We start from the raw sequence: 17,811 nt of genomic DNA, 5'->3' as shown, positions 1-17,811 counted from the left end.
TGGGGTGCTTTTGATGCATCCTGTTACAGCGCTCAGTGTTCCTTTCCATTCCGTAAAGTTTGTAAATTACTTGTGTTCATTTTGCTGCTTGCTGGGAACCATGCTGTGAAGGCATAGTTAAGGGTGTTTTTTATGAACTACTTGTAGATGGTTATTAGAATTTCTTTCTGTTCTTCAAATACAGTGCTTGGAACAGATTTCAGTATGTTTGTTTTCTTGCTGAAATTTGCTGTCAGGTTTTTGATATCTGGGCTGAAAGTCGTAAGAGACGGTCACCCTCCTCACCTCCATCCTGAGGGGGTTGACACATGGTCTCTGAAATGGATCCCAAGATCTCTATATCAACTTTCTGCATTTCTTACACCTTTTCCCACATGGAAAGCTGACAAATGGTAATAGTTCTCCTTCTCCTACCACTTTCAGCCAGTGACTTTTAAAGTTCTACACCAATACAACATGATAATAGTTCAAAATTTCTTCCCAGGGAGACCTATGGGAGGGCCCAAGGATCATCGCCAGCTGCTGTGGAGTTTTTACTAAATGAAACTCATACATACATACATATACCAAAGGCTTTTTCCCCCTTATAAAGGAGGTAGCCAAAAAACAAAGGCATAAAAACCACTCCCACCCATTCCATCCCTATCATACTCAACTCACCTCCACCCTCTTCCCTCTCTCTTATCTTGGCACCTCCTGGATGACGGGTCATCCCTGCATCTTGCCCACTGCCCTGGGTCAGAAGCAGTGTTGCAAGACACAGCACATCCACAGCAAGGCCAATTCATTAAATCAGCGACCCCCCCCTCTCCATCACCTCATACAGAAAAGGAGAAAACGGGAAGAAATCCCTTTGGGCTGCATCAATTTATTTCTCACACATACTCCCTCACCCCACATCCCCTACTCACTCCACCTCATTGCATCACAGCATCATCCATGCACAACCATTCTTCATTCACCCCTATCTTCTGTCTTCTCCTGTCCTTCCTCAAGAGACATTCCCCTCTTTCCCAGTGCCCCTTTTACCCCATCCATCCATCTCATCCTAGATCAACCCCTCATGTTCACTCCTTCCACACCTCTTTTATTAATCTTTCTTCACTCATTCTTTCCATGGATCCAAATCATCCCAATACTCTTTCATCAACCCTATCTCTCAAATACATACCTCATCTCTACATCAACAACACTCTAATACCACACACAAACACACCGAAAATTCTTGGTGTAACATACGATACATCCATGTCTTTCAAACAACACATCACAAACATAAAAAACAAATGCATACCTAGACTTAACGCACTTAAGTCAATCACTGGAACAACATTTGGACAAAACAAAGAAACTAATACAACAATATACAAACAATGCATACGCTCAGTGATGAATTATGCGAGTCCTGCATGGGCTCCTAATCTCAGTGAGACACACCACAACACCCTTCAAATCATACAAAACAAAGCCCTAAAAACAATTACAGGTTGCACAAATACAACACCTACAGACCATTTACACCATGAAACAAAAGTCCTCAAAGTGAAGGACCACCTCGACATGAGAGGCACACAAACACTTGTTGCAGCCACCACAAACATCACACCCGCTACACTACATAGCAGAACACCCACACACACCAAGAAACATTAAAACAACACCCAAAGACCTGTATCACACACAGATACTCTCTTCTCTTCCTCCACAACCACCAAATACCAGCCTCCAGAAACATATTCATAATCATATCACTCACCGCTCCATTAACACACTGAAAGACAACACAATGCTGCATGCCAGACCCCCTGATATCCACCCTTCTGAATCCTCTCTCCCATGAAAGGACAGAGTCCACCTGGCCAGACTGCAGTGCGGCCACCACCCAGCACTTCTAAGCTACCAGAAGAGGCTGGGTGAACAGCTGCCCAGGATGTAACACTTCACCCCATACCATACAACACATAATGGAAGACTGCATTATACATAATCATGCACGCAAACAACACAACATACACTCCATAAAGGATTTGTGGGAAAACCCAGTTTTGGCTGTGGCATTCCTTGGGGAGACAGGACTGTTCGGACAGACAGTCTAGGGAATGACAACAACAACAACTCCCTTTCCACCCCTGTTCTCCTCCTCACCTCCTCATATCTCACTCTATCCAGCCTAGTAACCCTTATCTTACTTCTCAGTCATCTCATCTCAAACACATTCAAACTCCTCCTCTCTTATGTTCCATGTTTCTGCCCCATACAGAGCTGTTGGTACAATCACTCCTTCATACAATCTCCTCTTAGCATCCATTCCCAAATATCTATTTCTCATTACATTTTTTAATCCCCCAACAATTATTTTTTTACTCTACAGTATAGCTTATCTTGTACCCATTTCATTCATTGCCACATGCAACCCTAAATACTTAAAAGCTCTCCACTTCCTCCAGTCTCTCATCATTTATCCAGCCCCCACCATCACCATCATCACCCCTTGTACATCCCACCACTTTAAATCTACCCTCATTTACTCTCAACTTTCTTCTCTCATACACCCTTCCAACTTAGTCACCATACTTCAGTCTCTCCTCAGAATCAGCAACAAGTGCAGTGTCGTCTTCAAAACTGGTTCTCTTTCCACATCCCTCCATTCTTGTTGACCAACTTCTAGCCTGTGCCTAGGATTCTTGCCTCCCTTACTATCTCATTCATATATACAGTACTCATCAAAAGTATGTGGCACCCCTTGCAGCAGCATATTGATGACAAAAATAGGAAGGCATTTTCTGAGGTAAAATTATGTAGATAGAATCTATCTGGTAACCACATGCTGTCATGCAAGGCCAACAGAGTAGAATGTGAGGGTGAACCCAGTCAGTTGCTCCCATACTGCCGTAGGAAGAATATTTACAGGCAACCCCTCTCTTCAGGGCCTTGCTTTTTTTCATTTCCTCAGGGTCTGTATCATTACCATGGCTCCTACAAAAGAATTAACTAAAGAAATAATTGCCCAAGTCAATGGAATAAAGAAACCAGGCCAAGGAACTAAAGAAATCAGTGAAATGGTGAAGGTGGCCAAGTCCAAAGTCAAGAGATACATGGTGCAATTTCAGGGGAGGAGGGTTGGAGATACCATCCCAGTAACATGGTGCAGGGGGTCCTAAGAAGACTTCTCCTTCAGAGATTTTGATTTTGTTAGTGGATTTGACTCTAAAGAATGCTTTATGATATTGAAACCCTAGGAGATATCTTCTTAGGATGCCCTATCCTAGGTTTCTGGGATGGTATTTCCAGTCATCCTCCCTCCCAAAATCACACCATGTATCTCTTGAATTTGGACTTGGCCACCTTTACCATTTCACTGATTTCTTTAGTTCCATGGCCTGCTTTCTTTATTCCAATGACTTGGGCAATTATTTCTTTAGTTAATTCCTTTGTAAGAGCCATGGTAATGATACAGACCCTATAGAAATGAAGAAAACCAGTGTGAAAAAAGGCAAGGTCCCAAAGAGAGGAGTTACCTGTAAATGCTCTTCCCATGGCAGTGTGGGACTAACTGGTTGGGTTCTCCCTCACATTTCACACAGTTGGCCCAGCATGACAGTTGGGGTTGTTAGATACATTCTATCTACATAATCTCACCTCAGAAAATGCCTTCCTATTCTTGTCATCAATATGCGGCTGCATGGGGTAGGTGCTGCATACTTTTGATGAGCACTGTACATTAAAAAAACATGGGGACATCACACAACCCTGACACAGGACCACATCCACCTTAAACTATTCAATCTATTCATTCTCAACCCTCACATATATCCTAAGATTCATATACAAACTGTTGACCCCCTTCAATAGACTTCTCCTAATTCCATATATTCATAATATACTCCACAATTCCTCTATATGCTTGTCATATACCTTCTCCAAGTCCATTAAAGCCCTAAAAAGATCATTATAAATCTTGCTGATAGCACATAATACCCACTTATTAACCACTTCAGTACAAGTCAAATTCTTGTGTGCAGCATCAGCTGCTACATGAATGATGCATCACACTACTAGTATTATAAAATATAGTCACTGCTTATTATTCATTCTCTTTTACTCTGAGTAATAAAAACAGAAAATGTGATCAAACCAGTTCACTACAAAAAATATATATATAATCAAGACACTGATGCCAGCATCCTCACATACTAGTGCCTCATGATGCCTATGTAGGTGTCATCGTACCTAAGTGGTTAATGGTATTTGACCGTTTTTCACATCATTGTTGAATTGCCTTAAAATGAAAAAGAGCCAAAATAACTACTATGAGCTACAATGCAATTATTTATCTGACAATTCTGAGAAGTGCATTCCCTCAATTTTCATGCAGGATGGTGCCCAATGTCATGGTGTTAACCCTTCTTTGGACACCCATAAAAATACTGAAGGAGGAGTGGGAGGGAGTAAAGGATAGAGCAGAGATGGGTGTGGAGGAGGAATGGGGATGGTTCAAGGAGGGAGTCTTAAAGTGTGCAAGGATGGTGTGTGGAACAAGAAGGACAGGGGGAAATAGAAGAAAGGGTAGTGAATGGTGGGATGAGGAAACAAAGAAGGTTGTAGAAGAGAAGAAGCGAGCATTCACAGATTGGTTACAAAAGAGGACGGGGGAGTCATATGAGACGTACAAAGAAAAGAAAAGAGAAGTAAAGCAAAAGGTAGAGGAGGCAAAGAGGAGAGCAGATGTGATGTGGGGTAGGAGTATGACAGAAAATTTTGAAAGTAATAAAAAGATGTTTTGGAAAGAAATTAAGAGAGGAAGAGGAGGCGAATCAAGTAGGGAAGAAAAGGTAAAAGGTACAGATGGAGAGTTGATAATGGAAGAGATGGCAGTGAGGGGAAGATGGGCAGAATATTTTAGGGAGTTGCTGAATGTGAAGGAGGATAGGGAAGGAAAAATAGCTGCAGTGGGAAATACGAAGAAAATGAGAGTGATGAGTGAGGAGAATGGAGGAGAAATAAGGAAGGATGAGGTGAAGGCAGTTGTAAAGATGATGAAAGCAGGTAAGGCACCTGGTCTGGATGGATGTCATGCAGAATGTCTGAAAAAGGGAGGTTCAGTGATGGTGGACTGGTTGGTGAGATTATTTAATGTTTGCTGGAGAGAGGGTAGAGTACCGGAGGACTGGAGTAGTGCCTGTATAGTTCCTCTTTACAAGGGAAAAGGGGACAAGTGTGAATGTAGTAATTTCAGAGGGATTAGCCTGTTGAGTGTAGTAGGGAAGGCTTATGGGAGAATCTTAATTGAGAGGATTAGGAGAGGAACAGAAGGAGTAATTGGTGAGGAACAGTGTGGATTTAGGACGGGTAGAGGTTGTGTAGATCAGATCTTTGTGGTAAGACAGATATGTGAGAAAGCTATAGGAAAGGGGAAGGATGTTTTTTGGGCTTTTATGGATCTGGAAAAGGCTTATGATAGGGTAGACAGAAAGGCACTGTGGGAGGTTATGCAGATTTATGGGATAGGAGGAAAGCTTTTGGGAGCTGTCAAGAGTTTTTATGTGAGTAGTAGAGCATGTGTTAGGATTGGAAATGGAGAGAGTGAGTGGTTTGAGGTAAAGGTGGGACTTCGTCAAGGATGCGTTATGTCGCCCTGGCTGTTCAACTTATACATGGATGGGGTGGTGCGAGAGGTGAATGCTAGGGTAGTGAGTCAGGGATTGGAGATGGTTAAAGAAAATGGAGAAAAGTGGGAGGTGAGCCAGCTGTTGTTTGCGGACGACACTGCGCTTGTGGCAGGGTCAGAGGAGGGATTGAGGAAGCTGGTGGCAGAGTTTGGGAGAGTATGTGATAGAAGAAAGCTAAAGATAAATGTGGGTAAAAGTAAGGTGATGAGATGTACAAGGGGTGAAAGTGGCAGTAGACTGGAAGTGAACATTAAGGGAGAGCGACTGGAGGAAGTGGATAGTTTTAGATACTTGGGTGCAAGTGTAGCAGGAAAAGGTGGAGTGAAGGTGGAGGTAGAATGTAGATTGAGAGAAGCGAGTAAATGCCTTGGTGGTTTAAAGAGTGTAATGAGAAATAGACATTTGGGAATGGATGCGAAGAGGAGACTGTATGAAGGAGTGATTGTGCCAACAGCACTGTATGGGGCAGAAACGTGGAACATAAGAGAAGAAGAGAGAAGGAGTTTGAATGTGTTTGAGATGAGGTGTCTGAGAAGTATGGTGGGGGTTACTAGGCTAGATAGAGTGAGAAATGAGGAGGTGAGAAGGAGAACAGGGGTGAAAAAGGATTTGGGAGAGAGGGTTGATGAAAGAATATTAGGATGGTTTGGACACATGGAAAGAATGAGTGAAGAAAGACTAGTAAAAGAGGTATGGAAGGCAGATGTGGAGGGAGTGAACATGAGGGGACGTCCTAGGATGAGGTGGATGGATGGGGTGAGGGGGGCTTTGGGGAAGAGGGGAATGTCTGTTGAGGAAGGAAGGGAGAGGACGGAAGACAGAGGTGAGTGGAGAATGGTTGTATATGGATGATGTTGTGACTGCATGAGGAGGAATGGGCGGGGGGGGTGGGGGTGGGGTAGTATGTGTGAGTAAATTTTGACGCAGCCCGAAGGGATTTCTCCCCGTCCTCGCCTTATATGCAAAGGGGGACGGAGAGGGGGGGTCGCCGATTAAATGAAGCGGCCTTGCTGTGGATGTACTGTGTCTTGCGACACTGCTTCTGACCCAGGGCGGTGGGCAGGGTTCAGGGATGACCCGTCATCCAGGAGGTGCTCAGATGAGAGGAAGGGTGGGAGGGGTGTGGAGTGTATTTAGGGATGAAATGGGTGGGAGTGTTTTTATGCCTTTCCCTTTGTGGCTACCTCCCTTGGAAGGGGGAAAAAGCCTTGGTATATGTATGTATGTATGTATGTTATTTTTCAAGCAATTCTAAGGTACTTTTGTATTTGACCATTTTTCATTTGAGCACACTAAAGTGGTGCAATGTTGCACCAAAGTTGTGGTCCATAAGACCTTAGCCATAACGTGGGCAATCATGCTAATCCTGTAACGCATACACTCCCAGCTGAAGCTCGTTTTTTGCAACTCCTCAGAAAAGTTTTAAGATTGTAATTCTTAACCAACCATCTAGGAGGTGCTAAGATGGGAGGGAGGGTGGAGGGGTGTGGAGTGTTTTCGGGGATGATATGGGTGGGAATGTTTTTGTGCCTTGTCCTTTTTGGCTACCCCCCTGGTAAGGGGGAAAAAAGCCTTGGTATATGTATGTATGTATGTAATTCTTAACCATTTCTACCTTTGTCTAGACTGTATATAAACCATTTAAACAACCAAAGAAATACTGGGGAGCATGAATATGTACTATTTATTATACAAAAATATATCTATTTACAATGAGAAATAGAGTGACTATGGAGAATGACTCAAAATGCTAAAAATATATATAAAAACTAATATACAGATATATATATATATATGATAAATGTAATAATAAATAAGGACAAATCACAAACATTAAATACAACCAATTTATATCCGTTGCTGAAGAACTAGTAAGAGGGGTTGGAAAACAAGACCATAGCAGATGGAGTGCATTGGCACTTGTGGCACTCGTCAGGAGGATAGAGTAGGAGAGTGACTGGAGGTGCTGGAAGAAGATCATGGACTAGGTGGTGTACTGGAACTGGGAGAAGGCACACAATGGAAGCTCTCACACCAGTTCCTGGTATCCAACAAACGCAAGGCTACCTGGCACACATTACACATCCACTGTGACTGGTGAATGTCATCCTTCTTTGAGCAGTACTTGCAGGTCTGCCTATAACTAACATTCATTGGCATATGTGGCTCCCTCATATCATACTGGATATTCTCATGTGGTAGTTGCATTTTTTGGCCCTTCTTTAGTGGCACCACTGCAGGTAGCTGGTCTGAAGACATGTCACTCTTTGGATAAGGCTCTTCTAACTCCTGGCAAACTTGGAGATCTCCATCTTGAAGGCCTTCAAGGCCTTGCAGTCTCTCTTGTAGAGCAACCAGGCATTGCAGATGCAGAGATCCAGAGCATAGCCAAATAGATTAATGTACCACCATCGTACCCTCATTGGTGTCTTGTGCAAATGTGTCGGCATATCTGACTTGTCAATGCCTCCCATCCTCCCAATGTAGTCTTTGATGATGCCAGGACAAGGGATTGGTTCTTTCTTCTGGGTACTGTCACACAATTTGGCTGTCTTCATGGATTCCACACCAACATCTATGGACAGCAGTGTCACTACCTTGTTTCTCCACCTCAAGGCCAGTATACCATCAGTTGAAAGGAACTCATAGGAACCCCTCTGTGTCTCCTTCCCCACCTCCTTGACAGATAGCAGTGGTGCATTTCCAATCTTGTTGATCCTGGCAGTACCAACATACCAAGTGCTAAACTTGTCCCTCAGATACTTCACCAAGTCCATACTGGTAAACCAGTTGTCTGCTTAAATGGCAGACTCCTTGGGCCTCTTCAAAGTCTTGGCAAGTGTAACACAACCCAGGTGCTAACTGGCAACAGCTGCTCTTCTTCAGTCAGTTCGGCATGATGGCTTGCAAAAGTCCATTCCCCTTGGTAGAGGAGAATGTCATGGATGAATGTATTGACACTTCCATGGTAGAACAACTTGTATCCCCACTTGTCTGGCTTGTTCTTCATGTACTGCTGAAGACTACCTGCTCTTGTGCCCTTGTAAGCCACCATGACTTCATCTATAGAATGGTGAGGGGGCTGTTATTTTCTTGAACTGGCAGGTTATTGTTGCCCCCCCCCATATATATATATATATATATATATACAAATGTATATATATATATATATTAACAACCACAATGCATTTTAATTCTAAGCCATCAAAGGCCAGCATGCTGAAATTGAAATGTGGTACTGCCCAGGACTTGAACACGGCATCCTCATGACAAGTGCGACAGTGACTTACCAACTAGGCTAGTTGGTAAGTCACTGCCCCACTTGTCATGAGGAAGCCGGGTTCGAGTCCTGGGCACTATTACATTTCAATTTCAGCATGCTGGCCTTTGATGACTTAGAATTAAAGTGCATTGTGGTTGTTAAAATGTATCTCTAATCACTGGGACCCAGTAGGGGTTGTACATATATATATATATATATATATATATATATATATATATATATACATATATATATATATATATATATATATATATATATATATATATATATAAATATATATATATACATATATATATATACACATTACATATATATATACATGTATATATATATATATATTATATACATATATACATATATATATATATACACACATTATATACATACATATATATATATATATATATATATATATATATATATATACACACACACACACACACACACAGTGAGACCTCCCATTAACGGACGTTAATTAGCTGCATTTGCAGTGTTTTCGCTGTGTTTTTGGTGTTTCGGAGTGGTTTTTGGGTGGCATAGTGATTGCATGCACTAAACAACAGCACCAATAACACAGTGAAAATACCGCAAACACAGCTAATTAATGTCCATTAATGAGAGGTCTCACTGTATATATACTTTGAAGCAATCTATATATGAAAGGGCATTTTCATTGTTGTTGAAATAAACAGACTTGATGAGACAAAACCTTTTCAAAGGATTACAAAGGGGGAGTATGCCAAAAGAAGACCTTTTGGTCCATATCTATGTCGGATGCGAAAAAATAATAATAAATAAATTAATAAATAATAAATTAATAAATAATAAATATATAAATGAATAAATAATAAATAAAATACATAAATAAATGCATAGGTATAGTTAAATAATAAACAAACAGGTAAATAGTAAATAATAATAAATTGACATATAACTAATAATAAATGAGAATCAAGCAAATATTGATAAGCAAACAGACAAATGATAACTAAACAAATAAACAAATGAGATGAAGTTTGCCACCTGTGGGACTCTACAGTTTGTTGCACAGTAATACCCTATGCTTGAAAGGGAGGTGCCTTTGTAGATATATAATGATCCCAATGGAGAGAGAAGAGAGAAAATATATATATATATATATTATCAAAGAGACAGATTGTAAGAGGCCAGTAGATAGAGGTAAACATTTTAAGTAGATAGAGGGGTAAGTGAGAAGATATGCAATTTTATGACCTGGATGTTTTGGAAACAATGGCCGACTGGAAGTTGCAGAGTTGCATATTTCGCTAACCACCTAGAGTTTGTAAACATTGGTTAAGGTAGTGATCAAAGGGGCTGTGACGAAATGTAAACACAAAGCCCGTTCTGCTTGTGACAGAAGTGATTGCGTAAACAGTACTGCTTGAGACAGTATAACAGTCTTTCTGATTGGAGAAAAGGGTGGCATTTATTTGTAACATTCATAGTTATTGGATGAATTAAATTGTGACGTCAGAGCAGACTTGGCTTGGTGGGTGTAAGAGGATCCCAGGTGGGATTCCTCAGGTGTACCTAAGACAATACGTTGCACCAGAATTTGTGAAGAAAATGAAGAAAAGTAAATTCAATTCCCCCTCGTTCATTGAGTAATGGAACTTGACTAAAAGCATATGTTACGAAAGAGGCATGGAGCCTATAGACGAGTGACTTACAATACATACATACATATACCAAGGCTTTTTCCCCCTTACAAGGGAGGTAGCCAAAAAGGACAAGGCATAAAATCATTACCACCCATTCCATCCCCAAAAACACTCCACACCCCTCCACCCTCCCTACCATCTTAGCACCCCCTAGATGACGGGTCATCCCTGCACCCTGTCCACTGCCCTGGGTCAGAAGCAGTGTCGCAGGACATAGCACATCCACAGCAAGGCCGCTTCATTAAATCAGCGACCCCCCCTCTCCGTCCCCCCATATAAAGGAGAGGACGGGGAGAAATCCCTTCGGGCTGCGTCAAAATTTTTGCTCACACACACTACCTCACTCCCCATTCCCCCGTCCATTCCACCTCATGCATCACAACATTTTCCATATACAACTATTCTCCATTCACCCCTGTCTTCTGTCCTCTCCCGTCCTTCCTCAACAGACATTCCCCTCTTCCCCAAAGCCCCCTTCACCCCATCCATCCATCTCATCCTAGGACGTCCCCTCATGTTCACTCCCTCCACATCTGCCTTCCATACCTCCTTTACTAGTCTTTCTTCACTCATTCTTTCCATGTGTCCAAACCATCCTAATACTCTTTCATCAACCCTATCTCCCAGCTCCCTTTCCACCCCTGTTCTCCTCCTCACCTCCTCATTTCTCACTCTATCAAGCCTAGTAACCCCCATCATACTTCTCAGACACTTCATCTCAAAAACATTCAAGTTCCTTCTCTCTTCCTCTCTTATGTTCCATGTTTCTGCTCCATACAATGCTGTTGGCACAATCACTCCTGATAAAAAGAAAGTGAAGAAAGTTGTAAGTGAATGAAAAATTACAATATCACAGAAGGGAACTGAATGTGTTGGTAGCAGCAGAGATAATACAGATGAATTCATCTGAAAAAGAATACAATTACCACTGATATTCCATAATCTTGTAATATCAATTGCTATCACATAACCTATAAAAATTGTCCTAGAATTATCCAATATCATCCTATAATTACATATTTCGGAAATGCTAAGTAAAACATCATATCTATAATTCAATTCACTAAAATTGATGTACCTAATGTAATGTGACCACAATGATGAAATATTAAATTGAGCAAATTTATCAAAATAAGCCTATTAATTATCCAATATAGTCCTATACTTATCTACTATTTCAAAAACATTTAATACATATTTATAATTCATTTTACTAAAACAGATGTTTCTAATGTAATGTGACCACTAAAAATGATAAATTATAATTAAACTAATAAAAATTATCAAAATAAACCTATCAATTATCCAATAAATTATAGTATTTCCATTAGAATACCATAAAGTTGATGTTATGAATCTGTTTTCCCTAAAAAAGCGTAGACTCAGAGGTCACTTGATACAGGTCTTTAAGATTCTAAAGGGGATTGACATCAAAAGTAACAAAATTCTTATACTGAATGAGAATCCAACAAGAAATAATGGTCTCAAACTGTCAGGAAATAGATTTAATTTGGAAGTGGGTAGAAGCAACTTCGCCAATCATGTAGATAATGAATGGAATAAACTTCCGGCAGAGGACAGTGCAATGTAGTTCAGTTCGAAGCTTTAAAATTCATTTAGATAAACATTTAACCAAGATACTGTAATGACTGCCATTCATTTTATATTATTTGATTATTTATTTGTTATTATTTGTCTGTTTACTTATCATTTGCTTGATCTCCATTTATTATTATTAATCTGTCAGTTTATTATTATTTACTATTTACCTGTTTATTTATTATTTAACTATACCTATGTACTATTTATCTTATTTTCTATTATTTATATTATTATAATTTTTTATATTATTTTATATATTTTCTTTTAATCATCTATATGTATTCTTTTTTGTATCCAACCTAGTTATGGACCAACAGGTCTCCTGTCAGCATGCTCCGCCTTTGTAATCCTTTGTAAAAACTTAAACCAAATGCATTGTAACCACTAATAATGATAATGTATCACTTATCTAATCGCAATCACTAATATAATGAAGTAATATTATTACTTTTTGACTTAACAAAAGCCAGCAATGTGACCCAACCAGGACTAGTGTCACAGCTGGGGAGTGGCGGGACCTATCCTGCATGGGACAATGGTTATGTATCACTGACTTTTTCACTAACTTCTAATAAAGTCACACACTTCACATTACAACACCATAAAGTACAATCACTTAATTATGCTTTGAAAAAATTTCAAAAACCTAACTTTTAAAATGTAAGTTTTGTGTTATGTATATAAAATCTCGTGTTACGAAATCTACATAAAATTTGTTGACTTCTTGACACTATGATGGTTCTAAAATACTGGTTGCTTCTGTGTTCTCTGCATAACATCCTCTTGTCCAAGGATGTTCTGATTGGCTGTGTAGAGAACTAAGGAGTGCTGCTATTGGCTGGATATCAAATCCAAGTTCCCACATGGTGTCTTTATGAAATTACAAAGGATTACAAAGGCGGAGCATGCCGACAGGAGACCTTTTGATCCATATCTAGGTCGGATGCAAAAAAAAAAAAAAAAAAAAAAAAAAAAAAAAAAAAAAAAAAAAAATCATATTAATAATAAATCAAAACTATAATAATGTCAATAACAAATAAAATACATAAATAAATGCATAAGTATAGTTGAATAACAAACAAACAGGTAAATAGTAAATGATAATAAAGTGACATATAACTAATAATAAATGAAAATCAGACAGACAAATTATAACAAAACAAAAACAAATAATATAACATAAATTATAATCATTACAGCATCTTACTTAGGTATTTATCTAAATGATTCTTAAAGCTTCGAACTGAACTACATTGCACTACCTGTGCAGGAAGTTTATTCCATTCATTAACTACACGGTTGGCAAAGTTGTTTCTACCTACTTCCAAATTGAATCTATTTCCGGACAGTTTGAGACCATTGTTTCTTGTCTGATTCTCATTCAATGTGAAAATTTTGTCACTTTTGATGTTGTCAATTCCCTTTAAAATCTTAAAGACCTGTATCAAGTCACCTCTGAGTCTACGCTTTTTTAGGGAAAACAGATTCATGTGCTTAAGTCGATTTTCGTATGATTTATTTTTGATATTTGGAATCAGTTTTGTGGCTCGCCGTTGTACTTTTTCCAGTCTGTCAATGTCTTTATGAGATTCGGTGACCATACGGAAACAGCATATTCCAAATGTGGACGAACTAACGATATATATAGCTTGTTAATGAGTGATGGACTTTTGAAATCAAAAGATCGCGCAATCAATCCCAGAATCTTATTTGCTTTCTCAGAGGCTGAAATACACTGCTTGGATGATTTGAGGTCGTTACTGATAATTACGCCGAGATCTTTTTCACTATCCACTTTTGTTAACGAATTTCCAAATAACTTGTAATCGTACTTACTGTTCTTTTTACCTATGTGCATTACCTTGCATTTACTTGTGTTAAATTCCATTAGCCACTTTTCAGACCATTGCTGTAATTTATCTAAATCTTCTTGAATATCTAATTGGTTTGAGTGATCATTTGCCACTCCGCACAGTTTTGTATCATCAGCAAATTTGGAAACAGTAGATTTTAGTCCATGGTCTATATCATTTATATATACTATGAATAGAAGTGGCCCAAGAACGGAACCCTGAGGAACTCCACTTGCAACACTTTTCCATCCAGAAGTTTTTCCATTTAAAACAACTCTCTGTTTTCGACCTTTCAACCAATTACTAGTCCAACCTAATAGGCTACCACTTATTCCATGCAAAGCTAATTTAGTAAGTAGTCTTTCGTGTGGGACGGTATCAAAAGCTTTTGCAAAGTCATCTATATTGTTTCTTTTGTCATAATTCGAGATAACTGTGTTGTAGAATTCGAGTAAGTTAGTCACGCAAGAACGTTTCCGTCTGAAACCATGCTGGCTATCATTTATCAAATGGTTACTTTCTAAATGATATTCGATAGCATCTCTGATGATAGTTTCCATTATTTTTCCTACGATTGAAGTCAAACTTATAGGCCTATAGTTATTTGGTTTCTTTTTGTCACCTTTTTTGAATATGGGAGTAACGTTAGCTAGCTTCCATTCTCTTGGGACATCTCCGGATATGATGGATTTCTTGAAAATAATTTCTAATGGAACAACAATCTCATTTTTCATTTCCTTTAAGATTCTTGGATGCCAACCGTCAGGCCCTGGTGTTTTATTAACTTTGAGTTTGTCTATACACCTTTTAATTTTTTCTTTTGTTATATTTACCGTAGTGAGTAAGTTTACCCAAGACTTTTCACAGGTTTCAGTTTGGAATTCACTTTGAGGTGTTTCGTTTACGAATACCGAGCTAAAATAATTGTTTAAGATATTACACATTCCTTCATTTGAATATTCAAGTTGACCGTCAGCAGATAATAGTGGACCAATGTGATTCCTAACAACCTTTTTATCTCTAATGTAACTATAGAATTCTTTGGGATTCTCTTTGGATTTATCAGCGATGTTCATTTCGTATTGTCGTTTTCTTTTTCTTATTGTCTTTTTTAAATCTCTCTGTATTAATACATAACTTTGATATTTGTTTCTGATTGGCAGTGTAGAGAACTGAGAAGTGCTGCTATTGGATGGAAATCAAATCCAAGTTTCCATGTGGTGTCTTCATGAAATATCCATGGGAAAGTTCATAACATTGTATCCTCTACAGGATACATGCCCAAAAAAGGGTTAAGAGTACTAAGCAGTAGCTAAAAGACTTGTATGAACTGCCATGAGAACTGACCTGACAAGTTCTCTGACATTAAGAACTTGTGGACTCTTCTTACCCAGAATTTCAAAGACAGACACTTCCTTCTAAATCTATAATCAAGCATTCAAGAAGTCTGAACTAATTTTGATACATGAAAACTACAAAAATTGGCTGATATGCTTCCAAAATACCTACAGTAGGTTATACCACCAAGCAGACAGGATGGCTTCTAAAGTACAAGTGGAAGGATGATTAGCGACTGCAAAATCTTGAATATGTCATTTATTCTAGACTTTTCCATGAAAGGCAATCTCTACTAATCCTTTAGCATGCACTAAATACATAGATAACACATAGACAGACACAGATACACACACACACACACACACACAAACATAAATACACAAAATTATGAAGATGTTAAATAAAGCCATCACCAGGTAATCACACTAAATTAATACAGAAAGCAGAGAAGGCATGCTGAAGTGCCCCAAATACCTTGTAGCAGTTAGTAGTGGTAGTAGCTGTGTGAAAGATATAAGTTGTGTTTAGAGGAAGGCAGAAGGATTGGCACGTGGATCTCGCTGGTTTCTGTAGCGCACAGTCAGCCACACGCCGATGAACTGTTGGCAGCAGGTGAGACTTAAATGTCAGTGTCTCCACTTTGAATTTCTAATGACTAAATTAAAACTAACAACTAAAATATACACCCTTTTTCCTATGTCCAGTGCTTCCTGTCTGGATTTGAAGTTGTGGGCACCTACCCACACTTCATCCCTTATTACCAATGCATTACAGAACAACAGCCAATCAGAACTTCTAGATTAATTCTAATCTAATAACTAAAATAGACATTCACCTTCCTAAGTCCTGTGTCCCCACTTAGAACTTCTTATGATTACTTTGGCTCCATCGGGTACTTCTAAAGACTAAATTCAATTTAAAAATTGCACTTTTATAAATCTCCTTCTCTACTTTCAAAATCCAATCACCAAATTAAAATTTATAACCACATCATAAATTCACTTTCTAAAGATGGGTGACTACCAGAGGAGGATGTGCAATTGCGTGGAGAGGAACATCTCATACCACCACAGCATAAATTTTGCTGATTCACCATTCAAATGCTAGACATTATTCTCACTTCCATCTGAAGGTGAGGTCTCAGATCCATGATTGCTAATCTTGATAATCATATACATACCATAAAGTGGTGGTCAAGTCTAAGTACATCCACATCACATATACCAAAACTCATTCTAGCACCCCCTCTCATCTGCTCTGTAATTTCTTGAGTGGAGGGGGTCGGGGGTCACCATTACATAATGAAGTGGTGGGGATAAATAGGTGTATACTGTTGGGCTATGCTGTGGAGGTGCTGTGTCTTCCTCCATTGTCTCTGACCAGAGCAATGGGCAAATGACAGGCATGATCCTTATTTATAAGGAGCTAAGATAAAAGGGACAACAAATGGGTGTTGAATGGGTGTGGTATGAGTACAGGTGATACACATTGATTTGACTACCTTCTTATAATGGTGAAAGTTAATTATGGTATATGTTTTCATATATGTATATATATATATATATATATATGTATATATATATATATATGTATATATATATATATATATATACATATTTATATATATATATATATATTATATATATATATATATATATATATATATATATATATATATATATGTTGACTATATTATGACACTTTTCTCCTAAAAGCGGGCATCAAAATAGCCAGGACGTCAGGTAGCAAAGTAGGACATTTGGTAACATGTAGCGACAATAATCCCACTAACGAAAACAGCGTTGTTTATAAAATCCCGTGTAAAAGCTGTCCCTCTTCATATTTTGGTGAATCTGGTCGCGGACTTAATAAAAGGATAAATGAACATAAAAATGACGTAAAAGCCCATAGGACATCTAACTCCATAGTAATACATGTGGATAAACATGGTCACCTTCCAGACTGGAACAACACAACCGTATTAAATAAAGGATCATCCAAGAAACTAAGGAAAACAATTGAGGCAGCATATATCAACACTAATAACAACATTAACCATAGAGAAGGATTTATATGTTTAGCAAAAGCCACAAGCTTATTAATAATAAAAGAATACGCAGATAAAATAACAAGCTCTCCGAAGCGTCCCATAAGATGACCCGTCCGTGTATAAAATATCCGGTTACGTTTGAGTTGTTAGCTTTGTGAACAAGACCCTGCGGGTTGAAACGTTAAGGCGAAAACATTCTCCCATTTCTCCTCGTCAACTTCTTTCACCTTCAATTTTATATATATATATATTTATAATATATATATATATATATATACATATACATACACACACAGGGATACAAGGTTGACCTGTCATCCATAAGGAGCTAAGA

The 17,811-nt window shown here is 38.7% G+C and overlaps 1 protein-coding gene across 5 annotated transcripts in view; it reads right to left on the bottom strand.

Moving 5' to 3' along the window:
* Positions 1-17,811, bottom strand: part of Tsp97E (Tetraspanin 97E) — a 119,577-nt gene that overhangs the window by 71,712 nt on the left and 30,054 nt on the right. The window contains exons 6-7 of one of the 5 annotated variants that reach the window (XM_076209366.1): positions 15,902-16,026; positions 11,146-13,170 (exon numbers count right to left, since the gene is read on the bottom strand). The exons of 3 other annotated variants lie outside the window; for them this stretch is intronic. In XM_076209366.1, the coding sequence (XP_076065481.1) occupies positions 15,952-16,026 (75 nt within the window). In that variant the 3' untranslated portion in view covers positions 11,146-13,170; positions 15,902-15,951. Of the gene's footprint in view, positions 1-11,145; positions 13,171-15,901; positions 16,027-17,811 lie in introns of those variants that run through there. One more of the 5 variants, XM_076209365.1, reaches the window with a different exon arrangement.

This window comes from Oratosquilla oratoria, chromosome 26 (genome assembly GCF_046742065.1).
Source record: "Oratosquilla oratoria isolate Oo_2021 chromosome 26, ASM4674206v1, whole genome shotgun sequence".
NCBI lineage: Eukaryota > Metazoa > Arthropoda > Malacostraca > Stomatopoda > Squillidae > Oratosquilla > Oratosquilla oratoria.
This window is presented reverse-complemented; position numbering and strand designations above follow the sequence as displayed.